The 24,961-nt window shown below is 38.7% G+C and overlaps 2 protein-coding genes across 3 annotated transcripts in view; both read right to left on the bottom strand.

Annotated features, from left to right (window-relative positions):
- Positions 1-19,941, bottom strand: part of LOC138038302 (CST complex subunit CTC1-like) — a 26,265-nt gene extending 6,324 nt beyond the window's left edge. Inside the window, exons 1-18 of one of the 2 annotated variants that reach the window (XM_068884092.1) lie at positions 19,755-19,941; positions 19,328-19,592; positions 18,320-18,450; positions 17,092-17,206; positions 16,554-16,698; positions 16,386-16,448; positions 10,355-10,433; positions 9,254-9,340; positions 9,039-9,158; positions 8,104-8,265; positions 7,939-8,000; positions 7,542-7,641; positions 7,031-7,108; positions 4,568-4,686; positions 3,871-3,900; positions 2,591-2,915; positions 1,312-2,333; positions 677-951 (exon numbers count right to left, since the gene is read on the bottom strand). In XM_068884092.1, coding sequence (XP_068740193.1) covers positions 677-951; positions 1,312-2,333; positions 2,591-2,915; positions 3,871-3,900; positions 4,568-4,686; positions 7,031-7,108; positions 7,542-7,641; positions 7,939-8,000; positions 8,104-8,265; positions 9,039-9,158; positions 9,254-9,340; positions 10,355-10,433; positions 16,386-16,448; positions 16,554-16,698; positions 17,092-17,206; positions 18,320-18,450; positions 19,328-19,592; positions 19,755-19,811 — 3,235 coding nt within the window. In that variant the 5' untranslated portion in view covers positions 19,812-19,941. Of the gene's footprint in view, positions 1-676; positions 952-1,311; positions 2,334-2,590; positions 2,916-3,870; positions 3,901-4,567; positions 4,687-7,030; positions 7,109-7,541; positions 7,642-7,938; positions 8,001-8,103; positions 8,266-9,038; positions 9,159-9,253; positions 9,341-10,354; positions 10,434-16,385; positions 16,449-16,553; positions 16,699-17,091; positions 17,207-18,319; positions 18,580-19,327; positions 19,593-19,754 lie in introns of both variants that reach the window. The other variant, XM_068884091.1, reaches the window with a different exon arrangement.
- Positions 19,942-24,032: 4,091 nt separating this feature from the next.
- Positions 24,033-24,961, bottom strand: part of LOC138038335 (scavenger receptor cysteine-rich type 1 protein M160-like) — a 32,348-nt gene continuing 31,419 nt past the window's right edge. The window contains exon 16 of the mRNA XM_068884141.1: positions 24,033-24,541. Within this exon, the coding sequence (XP_068740242.1) occupies positions 24,303-24,541 (239 nt within the window). The 3' untranslated portion in view covers positions 24,033-24,302. The remainder of the gene's footprint in view (positions 24,542-24,961) is intronic.

Genomic DNA, 24,961 nt, shown 5'->3' with positions numbered 1-24,961 from the left:
CTTAATTTTAATTGAACTGTATTTTACACGTGGATAAAAAGCAGTTTAATCAGAGTCAGAATCTGGAAGAAAATTCTCTTGTAACTTCGCTTGCTCCAAATAAGCAAATGTTAACCAATCAGGAGAAAGTAATCATGCCCTCTTGATTACCAAAAGTGTCCTCGTCATTAAGAAAAAATGCCCTCCGTCTGAGCCAATCAGTATTCAGTAATTTTGCTCCATATGTGACAAGTGACAAGTACCACCGGGACTGTCTCTTTTGGAAAGCACCAATCATTAATAATTTATTCGAAGTAGAATGGACCTGCTAGTCTCTCCGTATAAAATAATAATAATAATAATAATAATAATAATAATAATAATAATAGTATTATTATTATTATTACTATTATTACTATTATTAGTATTATTATTATTAACATTTATTATTTATCCATTATGCGGACAACTGTGTATATAAGATGATCATGATGATGATACCCCACCCTTGCTAAATATAGCACTCTTATTTTTTTTATTTTTTAAATTGGTATCTGCAATATTTACAACACCAATTCTGAAAATTTAAGATACGAATATTGCCTTTAAATTTTGCGTAGCTTGGAGCCACCGAGAGGTTGTGATTCTTGGTGTTGGCTGAAAGAATGGCATCTTCTGGATAAGACAATATACTAACCAGGTAGTAATCCACAAATGTAATTTGTTCTCCTCAAATCTAAATACACAGAGATGCTGTTAGGTGATTGTAGGTCTTTAACTCTCAGCTGAATGATGTTATTTGTCAGCAATGCAAAGCCCAGCTGCAGGTCTTTAACCATCGTTGCCTTAATTGGGCCAAATTTCGGAACTTCTACCAGCCCATTGGGTAACTGCCGACTAGGTATGTCCGATTGGCGTAGCTCTCTACTAACAACAACCCCTTGGAAACTGACTTGAGCGGTGGGAGCACATCTGCAAGCAATAAATACACGTATAACAAATTACTTTGTGTGACACCATCAACTTTCCCCCTGGGATTATGTGGTTAGAGGCGGGGGATTTTGAAGGGAGAGCCTAAACTTAGGGTCCTAGCCATTCGCCAGAAATTTCATTTGGAATGAGCTACCGTCTTAATCACTGCACTTACCCAGTTCTTACTTGTTCGCTTATCTTTCGTTACGTCAAGATGCATCATTTAACATCCCTTTCAAATAGTTTGTGACTTGTGATGAGGGCCTATTTTGCACAGGTCGCCCAGCCAGAGAAAGCCTTGGGACTGCCTCGCATTCTAGATATGAACAATGCTTACCAAATAAAAATTCAAGTCGATACCTTGTTTGCTTGGCAGCAGTTTCCTTTTGAAGAGAGCTATCACTAAGAACAGTATCCACGCAACACAATGAATCATTCCTAAAAAAATCTTCCCTCAGTTGATTCAGGGCTTGGACAATTTCTTTATTGTTTTCAACGTCCCCTGATTTCCCAGCATGGCCACAGCTTTCACACAAGCATACTCTATTCAACTGCATATCACTGCTCACATTAATTAACGAATCCAAGATGCCATTTTTCAAGATGCGCGAGCTTGCTTGATTTGGTACCGTTTCTGTGATGACGAAAAAACAACCCGGGTAAAGGACTCGCGACCAACGCAAACTTCTCTTTACAAGTTTTAATGCGGCATTTTTACTTTCGAGCTTAAAACCTGAAAGAAATACGCCAGACGTTAAACAACACGAAGTATTTTCCTCTGTAGTGCAATGACTGTTGCCCGTGCCTTTTTGAATTTCACTGCGATGAACTGCAACAATCTTTATTTCCACACCGCAAGGGTAGCATAGTTCATCTTTCACTTTACGGAGTGCGGGAACCTCACAATTTCTCACCATAAACAAGATCTTACACATAAACGTATGATTATCGAGTTCTTTATCCATTCCTTCCCTTCTTATGCTAGTTTCTCCTTCCTCTTTCTTTAGTTCAGAATTTCTTTTATCCAGTCTCTTATCCACGTCTTTAGGTCCTAAAATGTCTACATTATCAAACGAAAATTGTAGATACTTGCGAGTTGTGTCTGTGGCAAAGTTTTCTTGAAAATAATTACTAGGCTTAAACTTCTCGATGACTACTTCAAACTTATTGATTTGAATCAACGCATTCAAATGCCAAGTCTGCATACATGGACACCTTGATGCCTTTCCCACTGGAAATAGTCCTTTGCAGCACTCTCGTGCGCACATGTGGCCTTGAGTATGCAGATCAGTGGGCGCCACCATACAGCAGATATCTCCCGTTTGGTCGTACAAAAGCAATTGGCCAGTTTTAGTTGAATTTCGCAGACTACCGACAAGAATCTGTGGACAAAAGCAAGACAGTGGAAATTGGATAAGTTTCAAATTTAATACTTGGTTGTTACCAGTATTCACCAAAATCGCTTTTAACATTTTTTCTCAATATGACAGAACCAAGAACAGTGAAAACGAATCGTTTTGCCTTGTAAATGAAGGATTGGTCCACGACGTGAGGTCCATACTGTAACACACGACGGGCAGGACTTTTGTTGCAAAATTAATATCAAGACGCCATCGTCATATCTTTGGTAATGACTTACCAAAGGGGGATTGAAACAATCTTGATTAATAAGCTTGAACATCCAATCCTGTTTCTCATCGGTCGGAGGTGTCGTCTGACTTGAATGTCCGTTCAGCCACGGTTGATTGGAAATTTTTTCCTGTACTGCATCAAGAAATTCCTTCATTGTCGGAAGGCTTGGAAATGTCAACTCATTTGCTTGATTCGGGCTGCATTTGTGAGGAACTTCGAAGAATTCATCGTAAATGTTTCTCGAAGGAACAACGCTTGAAGAAGACTGACTTTTTACGTAAGATAGTAACTGTTCTAACACACTTGATTCATTCCTGGCTCTGTTTTCCTTCCTGCGGAGACACCAAATAAAGACCTCTTTACACTACCACAGTGAGAACGTCTATCAACGAGTCTGGTTTTGAGAATTTTGAAATCCAAACAAAACCGTGCAGTAAAATGCTAACATAAACTTTCAACTTGGTTTTTTACATGAAGTTTGCAACGTAGGTGAGAAACGCATCAACTCCTGTGTTCGCAAAATTAGCCAAACTGCTCAAAAATATCTCTTATTTCCGTTGAAGTTGCTTATCGGAAGAGCAGATCTTCAAAAGATTATCTTTTCAGAGCAAAAAAAATCCTTCACTTAAATTTATTATCCAGGAGTTATTCGCGTTAGGGGTTAAGCCGGTGTCAATACAAAAAGTCTAATATTAATATTGGCCACTATTGTGTTACCATCATGTTGGCAAGTTAACACTTCATGCTGAATAATATTGGGCCATCGCTATTCATTCTTGTCGGTGCGTTTAACCTCAAGTTCCACATTGTCACCCAACATGTGTTGGCCAACAATGAAAAAAATTTAAGTGGGGCTTTTAAGCCTCACTTAAGCTTACAACCAACGACAGTCATTGGTTGTAAGCTCGCAAAATGTATTAAGCCCCACTTAAAATTATCTCATTGCTTATTTTGTCCAATACAAAATACAAGTAAGCTGCTATAGTTGAAAATGTATAGACCCAATTGATGAATGGCACATCTGGAGAAGGACAAGAAGATACCTGCTCAACAATAACATTAATTTCAAGCCATCACTGGCCGATGACAACTTAAACAACACTTTAAGATCGGCTTTGCAATATTACTTGATGGTTTCGAAACATTTTTTTGTTTTGTTTTGCAACTCTCGATCTGTTAGAAACGTGAAAACGAGAAAGTTTGCGTCGGAAAATCGAGTCAGACCTTGAGATCTACGAAGCTGTCGTAAACGATGGCTGGCTACTACAGGTTGGCCTGCGATCTTACCTGGCAGAATAGGCGACCAGCTGGCTTGTCCTGTTTGAGAAAACAACAAACACAGTAAACATCAACAGTTTACAAACATATTCTCTTTCGAGACCCCGTCCTCTCCCTAGGAGAGTGACCTGTTCGCACGGGATAATCATTGTCGAGAGAGGAGCTGTTTGCAATAAAGGATACTAATGCAGGGAGGAAAAGTCCCGGTCGATGACACTATGGGGGCTGACCTCGCTGGGACTTCGAGTCCATACGTTAGTCCCTCATTTAGTGTCTTTTTTTCTTTTTTTTTTTTTTTGTTGTAATGTCATTTCACTAAATGGAAGTTACTAAATAAATAAATTAACTATGTTTTGCTTGGATTACATGCACTAAGTCTTTTTTCAGGTTGTTTTCTCTATTTTTTGGAGCTAAAACTTGAACATTCCACATTTTGATAACGCCTTGATAATCTGATCAACAGAATCTTCCGATGTGTCAGATCATAGGGCAGAGATCTTCCGATCTCCAAGCTTAAAAGGGTATAATAATACCTTATACAAGCTTATACTTGTAAACTAAATGCAGAGAATACCTGACGCGGGAATGATCCTCTCTTTCACTGAGAACGTCCATCTCCATTAATTTAAACAACGCAACAAACCTGTACAGCTAAATATTGCAAAACCTCGGCACACCAAAACAGCTTTCAAAAAAGGATAATTACCTGTAGAGGGGTGAAAATTTCTCTAGAACTTTGTCACACATTTCCAGCAAGTCTACATAATCAGCAAGGGTTAGATTCTGTCCCAACAAAGCCAACGGACTTTCACAAGGACTAAAAGGCTGAAAAATATGCAGAACGTTCTTGTACAAATGTGCAAAGGTAAGTAACAAACGAAAGACATTATTGGATGATTATCATTCATTCAAATTATTCCTCTGCTTTTGATTGGCTTAGACTCCAGGCATAATTAGGGCTACCCAACAAAACTCAAGTGACGTCATTAGTCAAATAACATGTAATAGAAAATGTTGGACGAGTGACGTCATATCAAGCCAAGTTATTGTAGCTGTGACATTACGAAAAAACTGAGACGACATCTGCAAATTGTTAGACTTTCAAGTCTTCTCGGATAAGGACTATAAAGTGAGGGCCTCGTCGAGATCACAACCCTTGACATTAATTAACAAAGTGGACATTAACGAACCCAGATCCTATTCACAGGGGCGTGGAGTTTCCGGTTTTGTGGTGGCTGGATTAGCTTAAAGGGTTTTGAGTGAATGAGCCCACGAAAGAAGATGAAATGACTACAGTATAAGAGCATAGTAATCCAACTTTGCTCTCTTGAAGGCATCGTCCGCCTAGGGCTTAACGCCGCCCCCGATAAGCAAACATTTTTCTATCATCCCATAGGCTAGTTTCGAATTGTGCAGCAACAAAAGAACAGAGTCGAGGTTCATGGGAATAATTTCCATTTTCCTTTTTTTCAACAAAACAAAATGCTAATTATTCCCTATTCTTTTGTTGCTGCACAATTCAAAACTACCCTATTACATGGCTTCCGATAGGATGCGGAAAAAAATTAAAGATTATCCGGAAATTTTTGGCCATGTTATGCGGAAACATGCGTTAATTATGCGGATATTACACCGGATTATGCGGAAACTTAAACAAGTTATATAACTAATAATTAGGCCGGTCCAATGTATTTACATGCTTAAGTTAAATCCGTAATCGAAATTAAAACCAATACAATCGCATTTGTGACTGAATTTTAGCTCTTTGTGATTAAATTACATGGAGGAGTCATCAATTTGAGACCAGCTTTCACCGTTGAAATAAAAGGGTTAGCAGTTGGGATTTTCCCGCAACTTTTGGTAAAATAAATAAAGCGATAAAAAAATATTTTGTTTCTCATCATGAATTTTGTTTCAATTGGGAGATAATGGAGCAAAATTGTAATACCTTTGGAGCGCGATCCATTCCCTCGATCACTGACTTAAAGTGCGTTTGATTCACTGTATTCCGGAATAAGAATACGTGAAGTGATGAATTCAAAACGGTATGTCTGGCGTTTTGAAGCAACAAGGATAATAAAGATATGTTTAAAATAGCAGGTGTTCGACATCTTTAATGTGAATCTCCGTAAAAACGAAGGATTTCTAACTTGTATTCCATGTAATCCTATTCCGGAATACGGTCAATCGAACGCGCCCTTAGTTTCTTATCAGTTACGTCATTTGCTGAAGTGTACCTGTTTCTCGTCCAATGGAAAGCATTTTAGAAACAAAAACTAGTGTCCAGGCTCATTGGCGGAAAAAATGCGCGGAAACTGCTTACGATCTTTCTTACGAACTTTCATCTTGCGAACGAAATGGTGTGTTTTCTTCAATGGGACATTCCATTTTTATCCGCACCCCCCCTATGGAAGGCATTTTTCCGACAGGTCCCTTCTGCTCTGAAATCAGATTCCGACAGGTCTCTTTCACCTCTGAAGTTAGACTCCGACAGGCCCCTTCTACTCTGAAGCTTGATTCCGACAGGCCTGTTTTTGTATAGAACAAAGGCAGCCGATTCCGCGCCCCGACCCTGGTGCAGAAAATCCAGATTCCGACAGGGTCCTTCTTGACACTTAAAAAAATGCCTTCCATAGGGCGGGTGCGGATAAAAAATGGAATGTCCCAATGTTCAGGAAAATAAGCGTTTCAAAACAGTCAATTTCTTCGGCTTTTATGTTTTTGAGGATGTTAAGGAGCTGCTTTATCACTAATATCAGATATTTCTTCTGTTTTTTGCGGAAAATATCGGAATTATGCGGAAAATATCGGAATTATGCGGAAGATGCGGATTTCAGTGAATTATGCGGATCCGCATCGCCGCATCCTGTCAGATGCCATGCTATTATTGTTCAACGTTGTTCTTTCCTGGAATCAGAACTGTAACAAAACGCAGACAGTAACCAATTCCAAATCACATAACTACTTTGGTCATTGCACAATGTTAATGTTTTGGTAATCTTTTACTGGCTTGGTATACATGTCAATCTTCACTTTGCTTCGTAATCTTTGTGTTCCAAACATTGTAGTAAATAACAAAGAATGAAAAAATAAACTGTTATCCTTTCAAACAAAAACTCCTCTTTGAGCCAAGTAATTATCCCAATTGCACATTTTTATTCTGTCTTACCTTCCAAGGTGACACCAAAGGTGAGAACTTCACGATACGTACAGTGCTTTGAGTGCAACAACTTAAACCAAGAACCCTCTGCAAGGAAAAAAGAAATTTCGGAAAGGTTGCAACACTGCTCACTGTATTTAATGCTCTTGAGCACTTTTCAATCAAGTGTGGAATTTTATTTGTGATTTACAGTTTATATGATTTGGCATTACTACGTATGTATGAATGTCTTCACGTAGGATCAACCATTTTAAAACACAATCCAGTTTTAATAGCACAAATAGAAAAAAGGTTTATCCAGCATGCACGACATATTCTGACCATAATTTGTGCATTGTGTTCTAACATTGCATTATGGTTAATGTTGATTTGATTGTCCATGTCTGTAAAACAATAATTCCTCAAAGCTTATTTTGGTTTACGGCACTTGTTGGTATTAAACATTATAGTATTTCTGAATTGACTTTTTCCTTTCTATACTCTGGCCTTTTGGTGTTGTGTTTAGTTATAAAGCACTGACCTTTCCTTTCCTGCATAAATGGACATTGTGAACAGTCAACTCTGCACCTACACGTAAGCCACGTGCAAGGTTAGAGCAGGGCTGGTGATTGACATACAATCTGAAGTAAATACAAACAATATCAAAAATGAACAGGTGGTTCCAACAACACTCTTTTATTTCAACACAGTGGAACGGAAAGCCTTATGCAGCTTTCGCAGCTTATACAGGACAAAGACTGCGTCCACACCCAACTATATCACAAGGAAACTAAATTATTCCAATTACACATGAGCACATTTTTATATGAAAATAAAAAAGATTTGGAGTAGACAAGTAATAGCTTGATGAATCAAAACACTAAAAGAACTATTTAAAACAAAGCAAAGCTGGAAAGACTTAATTGATGTAAAAGAACCTTATTTTCCCATCAAGTTCATAAACTCCAGCTTCAGGTTTAACACATTTTGTGACAACACCCTGCAAAAAAATAAACAATAAAGAACGCTAGACAAGGATATCAGTTTTGCCCCATACTGAAATGAATGTTGTATTATTGCCTTAAACTTTACTAGACACTTACCGTGTAGGACATGTTGGTAGGTACTTTTGGTTTTAGCTCCATTATTGCGTCTTGCTTGTGGCACACTTCCCTAGTTAGAGGGGCTGTTTCTAGATTCTCTAAAGTGTCTCTTTGGTTCAAATCATCCTCCTCTTTATCAGTTTTTAGGCGTTTTGATTCACTCTGAAAAAGTGCAATAAAAAAAATAAAGCACTTTGTTGATATTGATTGCTCCATTAACTGGATAATTTATAGCAAAAGGACTGGTTTAATGTGACTTGTACGGGGTGCAGGGGTGGCCTTAGTAGTGAGAGCACTTGCCTCCCACCAATGTGGCCCGGGTTCGATTCCCAGACTTGGCATCATATGTGGGTTGGTTCTCTACTCTGCACTGAGAGGTTTTCTCCGCGTACTCCGGTTTCCCCTCTCCTCAAAAACCGACATTTGACTTGATTTACTTTCATGCATTGTTCATTTCAGTTTACAGTGTTTCCCAATTAGCGCTCCAGTGCTAGAACGACTAGACACTTAAATAAAGTTCCTTTCCTTTCCTAATGTGATACTGACTCACTGCTTGATTTTCTGTCAAACCAACTGCCTTGTTGATAAGAGGACAAACACATGGCCTGACAGACTCAATGGAATACTACATGTACTTGACTAACATTACAACAAACTGGGTAACAGACAGATGGATATACTAGCAAATTAACAAAAATACCAATAATTTGATTAATTAAAATTATAAACCGGCAGAGAGATACAGACTAATTGGCAGCCTGAATGCAAGTGACCCACTGACTATCTAGATTGGTGAACCGGCAAATGGACAGACAGAATTACCACCAAGCCAATTGAAAGACAAGTGAATGAACAAAGGATGAACAAAGTGAACAAAACAATTTGTATGTACATTGAAGACAAAACATGGGACAATACACTTTAGTACACATCACCTTTTCCTCTCCGTATGGCCGTTTTTCACTTCTTGATACTCTCAATGATAAACCAGATTGATAGTTTTGGAAGTCTGAATGGCGAGTTGCTGCAAGAATTTTCCTTTCATTCCTTGTTCCCTAATTTTGTAAGATAAGGAATCATACTTTTCAACCAAGCAAAGTTTGTGACTCTTCTGGTTCTGTAATCCATTAATTTTCATCACTCATAGTACCTTATTCATTGTGGTTTCTCTCAGCTTTGTGAAAATGTATGACTCATCAATTTGCAAGAACTTATGCCAGACCATCAACTGTTCACCCTGAGAAAAAATCAACAAAATAAGAATTTAATGTAAGCCAAGCTTCTGTATGCTTGAAGAAAAGTTTACTTTCCCCAAATCGGATTAAACGTCAGCTTTAACAATAAATTCTCCAAAGTGTTACAGTATGCAGGCATTCGAACATTAGACCAACAGTCTAAAATTTCAATCCCATTTTAAGTGACAGTTTGCAGTTATGCTAATAAAACAGAAGATCACAAAGTGGATTAAATTTTGATAATCACAATGCCCAATGTGACCCTTGATGTGAAACTGCATATCTAAAGCCGAACCCGAAGAGAAGTTAACATGAAAGACAGACTATTGCAATGAGAATCATGATAAAATCTCAGATCATTGCAGAATACGTTACCTAACAAAGCAATGAAAGGAAAGACTGAAAAATTCAGGCCTAGTGGGAGTTGAACCCATGACCTATTAATTAAAATGTAATTCTAGTTGAAGTGCTCTAGCTATCTGCACTTCTTTATTTACTTCTGTATTGCACCTGATACCATTTTCAAAACATGACAACCCAGTTGAACTTAAATATCTTGCTTTTTTAATAATCTACAGAATCATTTCCTATTCATTGACTTGTCTGTTTAGTCACTCATGAATTCATTCATTTTGTTCCTTTATTTTTGTTTGTCTCCAAGCGGTTACCGGCAGGCAGGTAAAAAAGGCAGACCAGATCAAATCAGATTGCTCACCTTCGATCCCGAGAAAAATGGTTTTGCAAACCAAAACTATTCGATGTTTGCCCCGATTTCATCAAGGTTAGGGCTAGGGTGATTTCTAGAGGGCTTATCATTTTTTTTATGTCAATTCAAGTTGATCCAGTCCGACCTTTTATACCTGCCTGTTACCCATAAAACTTTCATGACTGTATCCGTCGACCCTTGTAAATAATCTGATTTCTTCAAGATTAATAAGCATTGAAGTACTGTAAGTTAAATAATTGAAAACTTAAATGAGCAAAGAAAAAGACTTCCAAAACTACATGTGCAGTACCTGTACTACCACCACAGTAGTAAGATTTGTGTCTTGACAGCAAAGTTTGATAAAAAAGAATGGTTTACCAACACTCATGCTGTTGAGAAAGCAAAAATGGAAAACTACATATTAACACCTGTCAGATTGTTTCCGGACTGTCAGATTGTTTCCGGACTCTAAATTTTTCGTTTATTACACAAGTTTGACCGTCAAAGTTGTGTATTAAACAACTTTGACGGTCAAACTTGTGTAATACACAACTTTGACGGTCAAACTTGTGTATTACACAACTTTGACCGTCACTTTTGGCGGTCAAAGTTGTGTAATACACAAGTTTGACCGTCAAAGTTGTGTATTAAACAATTTTGACCGTCAAACTTGTTTAATACACAACTTTGACACATGAGCTCACGGCGACAATTTTTGGACGCCGCCATTGCGAAAAAAAATACTGAGGTGAAAAACAAACTCGCAGTTTGCTCTATCTAACAGAAAATGCTTTTGCAGGACTTTCCTTTGCCTGGTCTATTCGACCCGGCAAGGATAAGGCATTAACTTTTCATTTTTGAGGAGATAATCCGCTCTGAGTCATCCGTCCAGTCGGAGTGTTAGTCATTCCGACGATGCCAGCTTTAAGGCAAGTGCGTAAATTCCTCAAATAACAACGTCAAAAGTGAAAAAAAAGATCAGCAACAACTGATGTACCAATGCAACAGAAAACGAGAGCGTCAAAGGATGTCACCTAATTAGCGAAAACTACCTCGTTCCGTGCAAAAAAAAAAAAGAAACGAACAAACAGCGAGTTACCTATCTACATGTAGTTGCTCGCAGGCGAGCGTGAGACAAAACAAAACATGCAAATTTTGAAGTCAACGCTCGACAAAATCATTTTCGTATAAGCCCTTTCGTAATGAAAGGGACCATCTAAACAGCAACATTATTTTTAAAACAACTTGTTTTTTATTCGCTGCAGCAAACTACAGCGACACTACATACACTAGGGAGTCGTTGTTCGTTTTCGGTCAGTTCAGACCATCCCAAAAAATGAAGCTGTCAATCACAGATTTGTTTACAAAGAGAGAGCTCGGCTCGTGCAAATCTTTCCAACCTTTTAAGTATGCGATCAAATGAGAAAAGTTTTGCTTAAACAAAAAAAAGGCAATTGCTTAAAGAAGTAAGATCATATAATTGAGATAACGGTGTGAAAAAGGTGGTAATTAAAAACGAACGCGGTGAGCAAAGTGAATTCAGTGAATTCGACTTTGAATTCGTCTTTTTGACAGCAGAATTGAAGACGAGTGTAAAGGTTTGAGTGATAAACATGAAAGGAAAATTTTGGCAAGAAACTTTAGACTCGGTTTGTTTCTGTGTCTTTTTTTTTTTTTTCAATTGAAGGAACATTTACGCTTATTTTAGCTTTACTTTAATACAAGCAATCAGCTCATCCAATTTACTGCGGCTAAAATTTTATTTTTAGTCGCAAGTTAGTCATGGAATATACGCATCAAGGATCGCATGGGCAACATTAAATTTTACCTTTTGGCGTGGATAGAAAAAGGCATAGCGTAGCCAAATAAGTAAAGGTCGTATCAATAAAAGAGAGGAGTTTCGGTAAAAAAACAAAGCGAAGACGAGTTAAGGGCCCATACGCACTAGGCTAAAGAAATTTGTTTGGCTCAACAAAAATTGTCTCCGCTAAATTTTCAATTTGCTAATCGTGGCCGCACTTGAAAACACTCCTAACAAAAATTTGAAGTTTGATAAGGCTTGACAAAATTTGGTGAGGAAAAAAATCACTGTGCACACTCGTAGGACGGAAATGATGACAGATTTTTTCGCAAAATAAGCAAACATTTGCCCACTGCGTACGAGCTCAAAACCAGTTGCACCGCAGTATGATCTGGGCGACCAAACACTCACTCATGATTTAAAAGCTCCATCGGAGATCAGTTAATGAGCCTTTTACTGAAATTAAAATACAATCGTTCAGTTCAGGCGTACAAAATGCGTAACAAGAGCCCCAGGTATGATCGTATACCATACGTTAAGAGTTGTCTCACCACAACAGCCGTCACTTTATTGCCAAACTACCCTAAATGTATTATAGGGCATAAGCACGACAGCTACTGGTGGATTCATGCATTTTCTTCAATACTGAGATTTGGACAGTTTCGATAGTGACTAGACAGGCCGACTTTAGCGCCAAAAACTACGATCTCATTATATATGGCGATGTTTTTACGCGGGAAAAATGTTGATCTTACTTGTGCTTCTAGCGGTAAATTAAGGGAAATACCGAAGAAAATAGGTTTTGCCGGATCCTCTGGGTTTGAGGCAATAAACAGTTGTTTACCTAAAAAGGATCTCACCTCTGACCAGCTTCGCATCATCAGAGGCATCATGCGGTACTTGTTTTCGATTGCAGCTGTATGAACGAGAAACCTCGCCAATTTGACTTGAAGGTTGTTTTATAGTATGCATCTTTTTTTGGGGAGCTTCGCAAGTTGATCTCACCCAAGGATCAACGAGTAAAGCGCTATCACTTTCTTAAGTGGGAAATGAGCTCAAACTAGCGAACCAAGCGGGCCTTTGCAAGGAAAACTATTGCCAGATCTTGATTGACAAGTCGGGTAACATTAATCAAGTGATTTGAAGTTTCCGGATATTTTAGATATTAATAAGGCACTCAAGCAGACAGAATGTGTGCACCACCCAACTTTGACATAAAATATAAGGGCTCTGTCACGGCACTTTTACAGCTTTTCCGTCCAAACTGGGTGCAACTGTTAACTTAGAACTTAGTATGCCTGTCAAAAACTCTTGAAAACCCCCGAGCGCATTGCCTGTTTTCATGGACTAAGCTGCGCATAATTAAAGGCCTTCGTCGCAATTAACATAATAATGAGTATTGATTAGTGCCGTGACAGAGCCCTTATATTTTATGTCAAAGTTGGGTGGTGCACACATTCTGTCTGCCTGAGTGCCTGCCTCGTCTGCAACTTCAGAGGTTATCAGAAAGTCGCATCTCCTCTACCACTTTCTATGACGGCTACCATTGAAACACACATTGATCTCTTCTGACTGCGAAAATCTATGACTTCGGCGGTCTAACAACAGAAAGAAAGACATTTCAGTGAGGATTAGGGTACAAATATCTAGAAAATGTTTTTAAGAATATATCTGGGTATTTTCATTTCCATTTTCATTCTCTAAAATCCCTCAAAGACCCTTCTGAACACCCCTCAACACCCCCAAAAAACCAGGCAACTCCAAATTTTCCGCTAACCCTCCCTCCTCCTTTCCTCCTCCAAACCAGCTCGTGAATGATAAAAAACAAAAGCATTTCTCAAAGGAATGTCGAGGAATTTTTTTTAAAGCTACAAAGTTTTCTTTTTAAAATCAATTACCCCCTCCCGCCTCAAGCGTTCACTTCTTAATTAATATCTAAAATATCCGGAAACTTCAAATCACGTGATTAATGTTACCCGACTTGTCAATCAAGATCTGGCAATAGTTTTCCTTGCAAAGGCCCGCTTGGTTCGCTAGTTTGAGCTCATTTCCCACTTAAGAAAGTGATAGCGCTTTACTCGTTGATCCTTGGGTGAGATCAACTTGCGAAGCTCCCCAAAAAAAGATGCATACTATAAAACAACCTTCAAGTCAAATTGGCGAGGTTTCTCGTTCATACAGCTGCAATCGAAAACAAGTACCGCATGATGCCTCTGATGATGCGAAGCTGGTCAGAGGTGAGATCCTTTTTAGGTAAACAACTGTTTATTGCCTCAAACCCAGAGGATCCGGCAAAACCTTTTTTCTTCGGTATTTCCCTTAATTTACCGCTAGAAGCACAAGTAAGATCAACATTTTTCCCGCGTAAAAACATCGCCATATATAATGAGATCGTAGTTTTTGGCGCTAAAGTCGGCCTGTCTAGTCACTATCGAAACTGTCCAAATCTCAGTATTGAAGAAAATGCATGAATCCACCAGTAGCTGTCGTGCTTATGCCCTATAATACATTTAGGGTAGTTTGGCAATAAAGTGACGGCTGTTGTGGTGAGACAACTCTTAACGTATGGTATACGATCATACCTGGGGCTCTTGTTACGCATTTTGTACGCCTGAACTGAACGATTGTATTTTAATTTCAGTAAAAGGCTCATTAACTGATCTCCGATGGAGCTTTTAAATCATGAGAGAGTGTTTAGTCACCCAGATCATACTGCGATGCGACTGGTTTTGAGCTCGTACGCAGTGGGCAAATGTTTGCTTATTTTGCGAAAAAAGCTGTCATCATTTCCGTCCTACAAGTGTGCACAGTGATTTTTTTCCTCATCAAATTTTGTCAAGCCTTATCAAACTTCAAATTTTTGTTAGGAGCGTTTTCAAGTGCGGCCACGATTAGCAAATTGAAAATTTAGCGGAGACAATTTTTGTTGAGCCAAACAAATTTCTTCAGCCTAGTGCGTATGGACCCTTAACTCGTCTTCGCTTTGTTTTTTTACCGAAATTCCTCTCTTTTATTGATACGACCGTTACTTATTTGGCTACGCTATGCCTTTTTCTATCCACGCCAAAAGGTAAAATTTAATGTTGCCCATGCGATCCTTGATGCGTATATTCCATGACTAACTTGCGACTAAAAATAAAATTTTAGCCGCAGTAAATTGGATGAGCTGATTGCTTGTATTAAAGTAAAGCTAAAATAAGCGTAAATGTTCCTTCAATTAAAAAAAAAAAAAAAAAAGACACAAAAACAAACCGAGTCTAAAGTTTCTTGCCAAAATTTTCCTTTCATGTTTATCACTCAAACGTTTTCACTCGTCTTCAATTCTGCTGTCAAAAAGACGAATTCAAAGTCGAATTCACTGAATTCACTTTGCTCACCGCGTTCGTTTTTAATTACCACCTTTTTCACACCGTTATCTCAATTATATGATCTTACTTCTTTAAGCAATTGCCTTTTTTTCGTTTAAGCAAAACTTTTCTCATTTGATCGCATACTTATAAGGTTGGAAAGATTTGCACGAGCCGAGCTCTCTCTTTGTAAACAAATCTGTGATTGACAGCTTCATTTTTTCGGATGGTCTGAACTGACCGAAAACGAACAACGACTCCCTAGTGTATGTAGTGTCGCTGTAGTTTGCTGCAGCGAATAAAAAACAAGTTGTTTTAAAAATAATGTTGCTGTTTAGATGGTCCCTTTCATTACGAAAGGGCTTATACGAAAATGATTTTGTCGAGCGTTGACTTCAAAATTTGAATGTTTTGTTTTGTCTCACGCTCGCCTGCGAGCAACTACATGTAGATAGGTAACTCGCTGTTTGTTCGTTTCTCTTTTTTTTTTGCACGGAACGAGGTAGTTTTCGCAAATTAGGTGACATCCTTTGACGCTCTCGTTTTCTGTTGCATTGGTACATCAGTTGTTGTTGATCTTTTTTTTCACTTTTGACGTTGTTATTTGAGGAATTTACGCACTTGCCTTAAAGCTGGGATCGTCGGAATGACTAACACTCCGACTGGACGGATGACTCAGAGCGGATTATCTCCTCAAAAATGAAAAGTTAATGCCTTATCCATGCCGGGTCGAATAGACCAGGCAAAGGAAAGTCCTGCAAAAGCATTTTCTGTTAGATAGAGCAAACTGCGAGTTTGTTTTTCACCTCAATACTTTTTTTTTCGCAATGGCGGTGTCCAAAAATTGTCGCCGTGAGCTCATGTGTCAAAGTTGTGTATTACACAAGTTTGACCGTCAAAGTTGTTTAATACACAAGTTTGACGGTCAAACTTGTGTATTACACAACTTTGACCGCCAAAAGTGACGGTCAAAGTTGTGTAATACACAAGTTTGACCGTCAAAGTTGTGTATTACACAAGTTTGACCGTCAAAGTTGTTTAATACACAACTTTGACGGTCAAACTTGTGTAATAAACGAAAAATTTAGAGTCCGGAAACAATCTGACAGTCCGGAAACAATCTGACAGGTGTTATATTATACAGCTGTGACAGAAACTGTGCAACCACCATGCCACACTGGAATACACATTACCTGTGTACTGGACTCAAGGCAAAAATGCTTCCACAGATGTTCCAGCTACATGTAGAAATAGAGCTGAAAGAGAGAAAAGACAATATTATTATGAAAGTAAAGAAAACAAAATTTCCGATAAAATGAAGGTCATTCAACAAGCCCTAGACTAAGGAATTTGCTCTTTGCCTTCTATCCCGCTGAAAATCTTGGATCGTGAAGAAGTCAAGTGGCTTTTCACTGTGTTTATTCCTTGATCCCACCAAAATTGGTGCACATTCCCCAATGACCTCAAGGTAACCTGAACCCACAGCTTTCGGATTTGAGGACCTGTCTAAAACATTGAAATTATTGAAAAGAACAACAGTAAGCCTCAGAAACTTATTATTTGATTTATTTAATTGTACATACAATTTGACTGAACATTATGTACAATTCCATTGAAAGTACAGTTCTGTTATTTATAGATTTAATTATTCTGTCTTTATACAACTCTAATGCATGCTTAAATTAATCACAACTCTTTTGTCTGTCAGTGAATACATAAAACACAATGACAGTGTACAGTGTAATTCCGCAACTTTATTAATGTTGTAGGTTTTTTTGCTTTATTTAGAACAGACTTTGATTTGTACTTCAAGTTAAAAAAGCCTTGTAGAACCAAGCAGGCATGGCTAATGGAACCAGCATGAAGAAACCAATGAAAAAGTGATTTGCTACCACTTACCCATGCATGTAGACAATTTGGACTGGTGAAAAGATGTCAAAAAACTTGAGGGAACATAATTCCATTCAGGGATCAAAACCAGCTTGTCAACATGTTGTTTAACAGGGTTTACAATCTACAGAAAAATGAACAGTTTAAGTAAAGAAACCATAAAAAGAAAAAGACTTTCTAAATCACGGTTTCCTCATGATTGCTACAATCCCTGTGAACACTGAAGAAAAAGTTTGAAGTATGGAAACCACTCTCCAACAGCATTCGAAATGAATTGCACCTTTTGCAGCAACACTGATCAGTGGCACAGTATAGACTTCTATTATGAAAACTGTGCAATCGGGTTCAGGAAAAGAGGTGATCATTTTCTCCGCAATCATGGCGATTGCAATGACCATGTGGAAACTACAATAGATCATATTCACATTCTCAGTATTGGACTGGAACTATCTTGCAATAGAGACTAATGCAGGGGAATATATTACAGAGTATTTGCATTTGAAAAGATGCCCCTGCATTAGTAGCAACAAAATTAGTTGACACATTGTGTTTATAACAGTTCTTTTTTAGTGTAAATTAACCCTATAATTTGAATCATGCTCTAAATGCTCCCCCATTCAATGTTGTCTATTTGTACCTACCGGTAAATATCCCGCTACAACAGTGTTTGGGGAGGAAGGGGGCAAATTGGACTCCTAAGAAGGCTACAAGATAGAAGAAATGTGGGCATAGGGGGTAGAAATGGTCAATATTTCAACAATTTTGTCATGAATTGTAGTTGCAGTCCAATACTGAGAATACAAAATAATAAGGTCTATTGCTCCAATGACTGTTTTTTTGTTTGTTTGTTTGTTTTGTTTTGTTTTGTCTCGAGTCAGACTATCCTAAAGTGCATTTGAGACACAGACATGAAGAGAGGCCAGGTTGTAGCATGGAACTTGAAGGAACAATACTGCAGCATACCAACCTACACAGAATAATCCAAATTCGTGTGATGTCACAGCCGTGTTTCCATACTCTCATCTAAACACAGCTATTGGCCAATGAGAGTGTGCATACTATCCTAGTTGTTTTATAAAAAGTGATATAAAGGAGTGAATGATGGATATCAGTGACTGAAATGTTTGAGAAATTAAATTGTCTCAATTGATAATCAATGCTCGGCTGTATGAGGAAAGGATGAGAAATATTGCCATGGTTACAGTACTTCATGCATTAGCAAAGTATTGATACTTACCTCACAGGCAATTGCACCAAGGTTGTCTTCCACAAACAAAGTCCCTGTGACCGCAGATCCCATGAAAGACTTGGGTTTGAAAGTCAAGTATCCAATGAGAATATATGGCATTTTGACAACAGGGTTACAACCTAGGTCACAAATCAAATTTAAACCACTTGTATAAGGCCAACTGGTCCGATCTTTTTCTTTGCGTGATTCAATGCTCGTGCTCACCATTTTTCTCAGGACAATGAACAACAGCAAGTAGAAAGTCCAGGCTATAATATAAAGAAAAGCGCATGTGCAGGAGCTGTTCACGACTTCACGCAAACCGCGGACAACACTAGACTTCATGTATACAATCAAATTTCACCTTCAAAGTAAGTCATGGCCAAGATATAAAGTACAGCCCAAAACCCATAAGCCATGATAAGCCACGGCTTGAGCTACAGTAAAGCTGCAGATGGAGTAAGCCGTGATCTTGGATTTTGTACCATTTAAGGTGGCTGAAACCAGTTTCAACACTTTCAAGAGACCTTATTATTAGCAGGATTGACACTACAACACTTTATCACGTAACAGCAATGTTATGGTACCACATGAAACAACATAATTATTGCTGAACAAGATGCAGTCATTTCTGTGACATAACAAGTGACCACGGCAACAGGAAAGCCTTGCAAAAACACACTATATTTTGGATTTAGTTGCTCATATCTCAAAAATTAACTAGGTGATGCTATTTTTTTATTGCACAGAAGTGATCATCAGGCCAAGATGAAACTCTCTACAAAGTTTCAAAAAATTCTGTGGAGCGGATTCAGAGCTATCCTAAGTTTTCAATTATTTAAGGTGGCTCTGAATCCACTCCACAGAATTTTTTGTAAGCCATTCACCACTAAACCGGCCAATCTTAGTATTAAATACTCTGTCTAATGCCAGACGATTTTACTCGTCAATGGGGAACCCCCAGGAGTCAATGGGTTAAACATTTCAGAAAGCTTCATTCCAATTTATTTCATTTACCTAAAAAGCTCTCCACAGGTGATGCCTTGGAAACAATGCAACCTCCAAACACACTGGGGTGTTCTTTTAGCAACGTATTAAGTGGTATGACTTTTTGATCGAAAGGAAGCCAGTTCGAGGATGTGGGAGCCTGTAGTTCATTCATAATCGCACGCTTGATTTGCCGTAACGAGTGCAAGCAAACTTCAACGAATTCAGCATCACTCTCATTTTGACGAAGACCTTTTTCTACGTCGTAGTAGAAGGACCTCAACCACTCCTTCTCCTGAAATATGAAAAACTATCTTTCACTTTTCATCCAGTCGAGAGCAATTTTGCAAGTTGCAACTATAGAATACAGGGCCATTTTTGAAGCAGTATCACTACAGTGGGCTCCGTGGCTCGTCAGTGAAATTAATATTAAATCAGCTGTATAAATGGCACCTACATTTCGCACCAGCCCGAGGCAGAATTCATTCTTGCACCTTCTCAAAAATACTTCCATTCATCCAATATAAGGATCTTGACAATTATACTAGCACTGATTTACTTTCATCAGCACTGGAAAACCGGCTTTTACCTTTGATACATTTCATTGTGTCTCTTATTTCGGTGGCATATAATATGGTAAGTACACGAAGTACCTAATTAAGCAGGTACTTCATGTACACCGCTGTCCAATTTAGGCCAGGGGCGTGATGGCGTGACAATTGTGTCAGAAGCTCATTACACATTACACACTGTCTGGCAGCTTTATAGATCCTTTTTTACTTGCATTGTGGTAGTACGCTACGGACTATCCATATTATGGTTGAAATGCTTGGTTCTACCTGAAAAATTTACCCGACACCACAGTTATGAGCAAAAGAAGTGATAATACAGTAAAGTTCCTTTAGTAACGAGCCCCCGAAATTAACGTCAACGTTTTGTGGCCCCCTGTAAATCCGGAAAGTAGCGACCCCCCCCCCCCCCACCCCCGCAAGTAGTGACATCTCGAAAGTAGCGAAACCAAGCTTTTTAAACGGTATACCGTATACCATTAATTTGTCAATCAGTCGTCAAAATTTTAATGTACAACAATATGTTCGTGCAGTGTCATATATTGTTCACGATAAAGCACTTTAGTTTACAACAAGGGGAAGCTTTATGCCACCATTCGTCCTTGACATAGGCTCACTGATGTAGCGATGTAAGCACTAACGTTTCTTTAAATTGAAATTGAAAACTCTATATAGTTTTCTATATAGTTTTTTGCTGTATTTACCATTGCTATCTTCTTTTTATGAAACACAATCTATACATATGGAATGTGAGAAGTTGCACCAGGGACTACAAGAAACGGCTTTTACTTCAGGTAGAAGAGCACAGAACGCGTCATCAGAAAGGAATGCAAATGCGAGAAATTTACTCACAAATAATTAGTGCATAGAAGTTTGGCAGTGTGGAAGTGTGGAAGTTTGACAGTGTGGAAGTGTGGAACTTTTTCTGAGATATACGCGTGAGATTTCTATCCTGGGAGTGCTGGGATTTTTGAAGACGGCACGATCATTTCCGAAGATTTCCGAAGACGTCCGAAGTCTTCCGAAGTCTGTCGAAGACGTATAAACGCGTATAAACGCGAGCTCGCTCCCAGTGCTTTTCACTTTAAAAATCAGAGATCGCGAGGAAGGTATTGTCATTTATTTATTTTACACATGTCATCTTCTTAGCTTCTCTGGTTTATTCACGCCTTTTCGGTTTGGTACACACAGGAAGGCGTAGTGAAACGAGCGCCGAAGACCCGAGCCTCTGCAAGTGCCCATGTTTTCCAGGGAAAAGTTTCATAAATCCAAGCATGAAAAAACGCTACCTATTCAGTAACTTTGTTGTTTATTTGTCAACCTTTGGTACTACCGATATAAGTGTATATTAGACTAGTGTATGATAAACTGTAAATGTGACTACATGAAAGGGCGAGACATCTCCCTTTACGACGGGAAAATTCGAAAACTACATTGGCAATATTCAAATTCTTGTTCTTAGGTATGTTGAGTATGTGCCTCTCCTCGCTCATAGTGCTTTGAAGAGGGGTTTTCAGTCTCATCATGCCGTTAAAACTGCATTTGGAAGCGCAGATGGAGATAGGACAGATGAGCAAAGTGACAAGAGCGAAATCTACCCCTAAATAGAGAGTTGTGTGACTTGTGTGATCAAGTGGATCGACCAGAGTCTATGTGGTCGCTACCCACTGCCTATTTTAATGAATATAATCGATACATGTACCCAGAAATATACATTATTATTGTTCTTATTAATTAGAGGGCGGGATTGGGACAAACATTATAACTAGAAATTGTCAACAACTTCAACTTCCTCCAGTCCAAGGAATCACTAGCGTTTATTGCACAGCTTTAAGACCATAACTGGTTGTTGTGCCATTAGAGCGGTTTTCAAATGAGTGTCGTAAAACCAAAACCAAAGTAATTACTTTGACCAATCAAAAAGAACGGAGACAATCCAGTAAACCAAACAAAACTCGAAGTAATTACACGTAGCCGACACAAAGCGCGGGAAAAAGTGCACGCGGGAGCCACGATTGGTTTTGGTTTCACTTCTGATCGGTTGAAAACCTGGCGCGAAAACTTTGAACCAATCACTGAGTGAAGTAATCATAAACCAAAGTAATCCACTAATTACTTTCGACACTCAATTGAAAACCACTCTATTGGGGAACCAAACTGTAATCATTTCCGCTAAGATCATGACGAAAAGAACGGCGAGAAAACTCGGTTATATTTCATATACAGTACCACGAACATGATCATAAAAAAGAGACTTCTATACAGTAATATGAGGAAATCTTGAATGTGCTTATTGCAAAGAGATGTAGAGTTTGACTTTAGTAATATTCCAATATAAAGGTCAGTATTCTCTCAAATACATTATACCATTCCTTTGACAAGAACTTAGGAAAGGCCAGATTTTTTGCTACCAGCATAAGGACCAAAAAAAGCACTTATCGTCGCTAATTCTCTACGATAAAAACTTGTTCAAAAATCAAAAGTCTAAGTTAACAGTACACACCAGGGCTACTCCTTAGTATCTGGCTAGAAATTTCCTTCTCACTCTTTCCTCCGGCCGCGCGCCAGTCTCGTGCTTCTCAAGTTACCTGGGTCATGCCCAAAAAGAATTCTGGGTAATCCTGCCATTCCATGACAAGGGAAAATCCCCGAATCTCATTTCATAGATTTCTTATACGTGTCGGGTCACCCAGTCCTACCGGCAAAATACCGCATCGATTGAAGTTCTTAGCTTTCAAAACTTGCCCAAATTGTATCGGTAGGTGCTGGAATTCGTCCACAGAAAGGCCAGAGAGACAACTTCACTCTTGAACCGCCATGTTTACAACAGAGCATTTTAGGCGTCCCAGTCTGCATGAAACCATCTCTCACCTCTGTCTCGAGAAGACCAGACACGCACGGTTCTTACCTTACGTTTATGCCTGTAGAATCTGTTCAAATCAAATGTCAATTGCTTGTAAAAACCAGCATCTTAAGCTTTTTTGGTAGGCTAGGTATCGGAGAGTCAAGAGAGAAAAACGCAGTACCTCCAGACACCGGCGCTGGAGCGTCGTACCAAACGAGTCATCCCGGGATTTCGGCCCGTGCGATCGCTTTTGGACGCAGTTGGCTCTTCGCTGCTTTCTGCTACCGACCTTGCCTCCCGGTACGGCATTGAGGGAGGGATATGTCGGCCCCTAAACCATATGAGACAAATCCCACGCCTACTCACAGCTCCAAACCGCCCTTGTCAATTTAGCGTAAGAATTTGTTTGCTTATATATTCAAGGGAAAATTCATTTTATCTGTCATATGGTAAGCACTGAAGTCGCACATTACAAAGTGACTGTGCGCACGCGCCCTTCCAAAGGTTAACATACATACATGCATGCATGCATGCATAATCTATTTCATCTCGAATTTCAGAATAACTAAAAGAGCTAATATTCTCGAGACATCACATTTACAACTAAAATACATAGAGGATATTACACGGTGGCGAGAAGATATGAATTTTATGTTCGAGTGGCAATATTCATATCTTCGAGCCAACGTGTAATGTTCTTTTTATTATATGGAGACTAAATATTGAATGTTTCCGATTTTATTGTGTTTCAAAGTAGTCAAGTTTTACAAATACGGCTGGGCTTCATAAAAAAGGCGGGAGTCGTGACGTCAGTGAACGATACGACACTCACAAAGGTGACATACGGAAAATACGCCACTCGGGTCCCGGATGTAGTGGCGTATGGAATCTACGAGTGGTTTAGTTCCCAGTAAAACACTCTCCTCCATATAATACTAGTATATACGGAGACATAGACCGTATCATGATAAATGGCGGCTAAGTCATTATTCTTTTGTCTTTATGCTAATCATCCTAACTAGCCTCGTAAACACGAGCAAAATTTAAAAAAAAATTGTTCCAAAGTGAGGCTAGTTAGGATGATTAGCACAAAGACAAAAGAGTAATTTCTTGACCGCCATTTATGAATACGGTCTATAACTAAAGATAAAATATTTAAAGAAACATTCATTCATTAAAAAGAAAAGCGGCTATACAAAATGCGGCCCTGAATTCTCATTTTAAAACCTGTTAACTCAGTGGTACGGATAAAATCAGGTAGCGCATATATTCCACAACTTAGCTGATAAGTTAGAAAAAGAATTAAAAGAACTCCGGTAAATGCATTTTCCTAGATGTTTCACTTTATTTCAATGTATACACTCTTTAACCCTAAACCCTTAAACCCATCGTTACACACTAAAACAATTTGCTTTACAACATTGCAAAAAAACACACTTCGTTTTACTACATTACACTACACAACACCCCATTCTACACTATACTTAACAGAAGTGCTCGTGGGCAGAACGTTTGTTGTTTTTGGCAGTTGATTGGGTGAGTGCAAACAGAGAATTGGAAAGTAAAGACACTTTAAAGAAGGATGTTCTCTTCAATCCACGTCCTCGCGATATGGAATTTCGGCTGTTTTTCCAAATCGAGATTTCAAATTTGAAAAGCGGCTTGAACCGGCCATTAGCTTTTCTCCTCTGTGGTACGATATTTGGCGACGCTTGTAGACAACAACTGCTACAGCTAGTACAATTAAAATGATCACACCAAGAACTATTCCTATCACCGCTCCCTTGCTGAGTCCGTGGCCAGCTTGGTGTGTCGTTGCTATTTTAAACCCTACAATAACAAATAGAAAGTAGTGCACTTTTTTGTAAGCAGCAAGTAATTTTTCTCATATGAATCAGGCCAACCATAAAGAAGCGTGATGTTTTGCGCTACTTCTCGAGCTATTCAGTCAGAGCTGTTGCCGTAACTAGCTCCAAAATAATCTTTTTTTTAGTATTAAGACTGAAATCACATGTCCAACAACTAAAAAAATTAATGCCCGCACTTAAAACCCGATTACTGCTTATGTGGACATGGATCCAGTCTCGCTAATAGAGGTGTTAAATGATACTCCTTAATTATCAAATACAGTCTATAATTCATGATCGATACTCTGGTTTGAAGAAATAGGAATGTTGGGTTAGGGTAGGGTCAGTAGGGTAGATTGGAATGCAGGGTTTTCTTTTAAATTGGTACAAGCAGTTTCAAAGC

The sequence above is a fragment of the Montipora capricornis genome, chromosome 2 (genome assembly GCF_036669925.1).
Source record: "Montipora capricornis isolate CH-2021 chromosome 2, ASM3666992v2, whole genome shotgun sequence".
Classification (NCBI taxonomy): domain Eukaryota; kingdom Metazoa; phylum Cnidaria; class Anthozoa; order Scleractinia; family Acroporidae; genus Montipora; species Montipora capricornis.
Note: the sequence above shows the minus strand (reverse complement) of the source record. Positions and strands in the feature narration are given on the sequence as shown.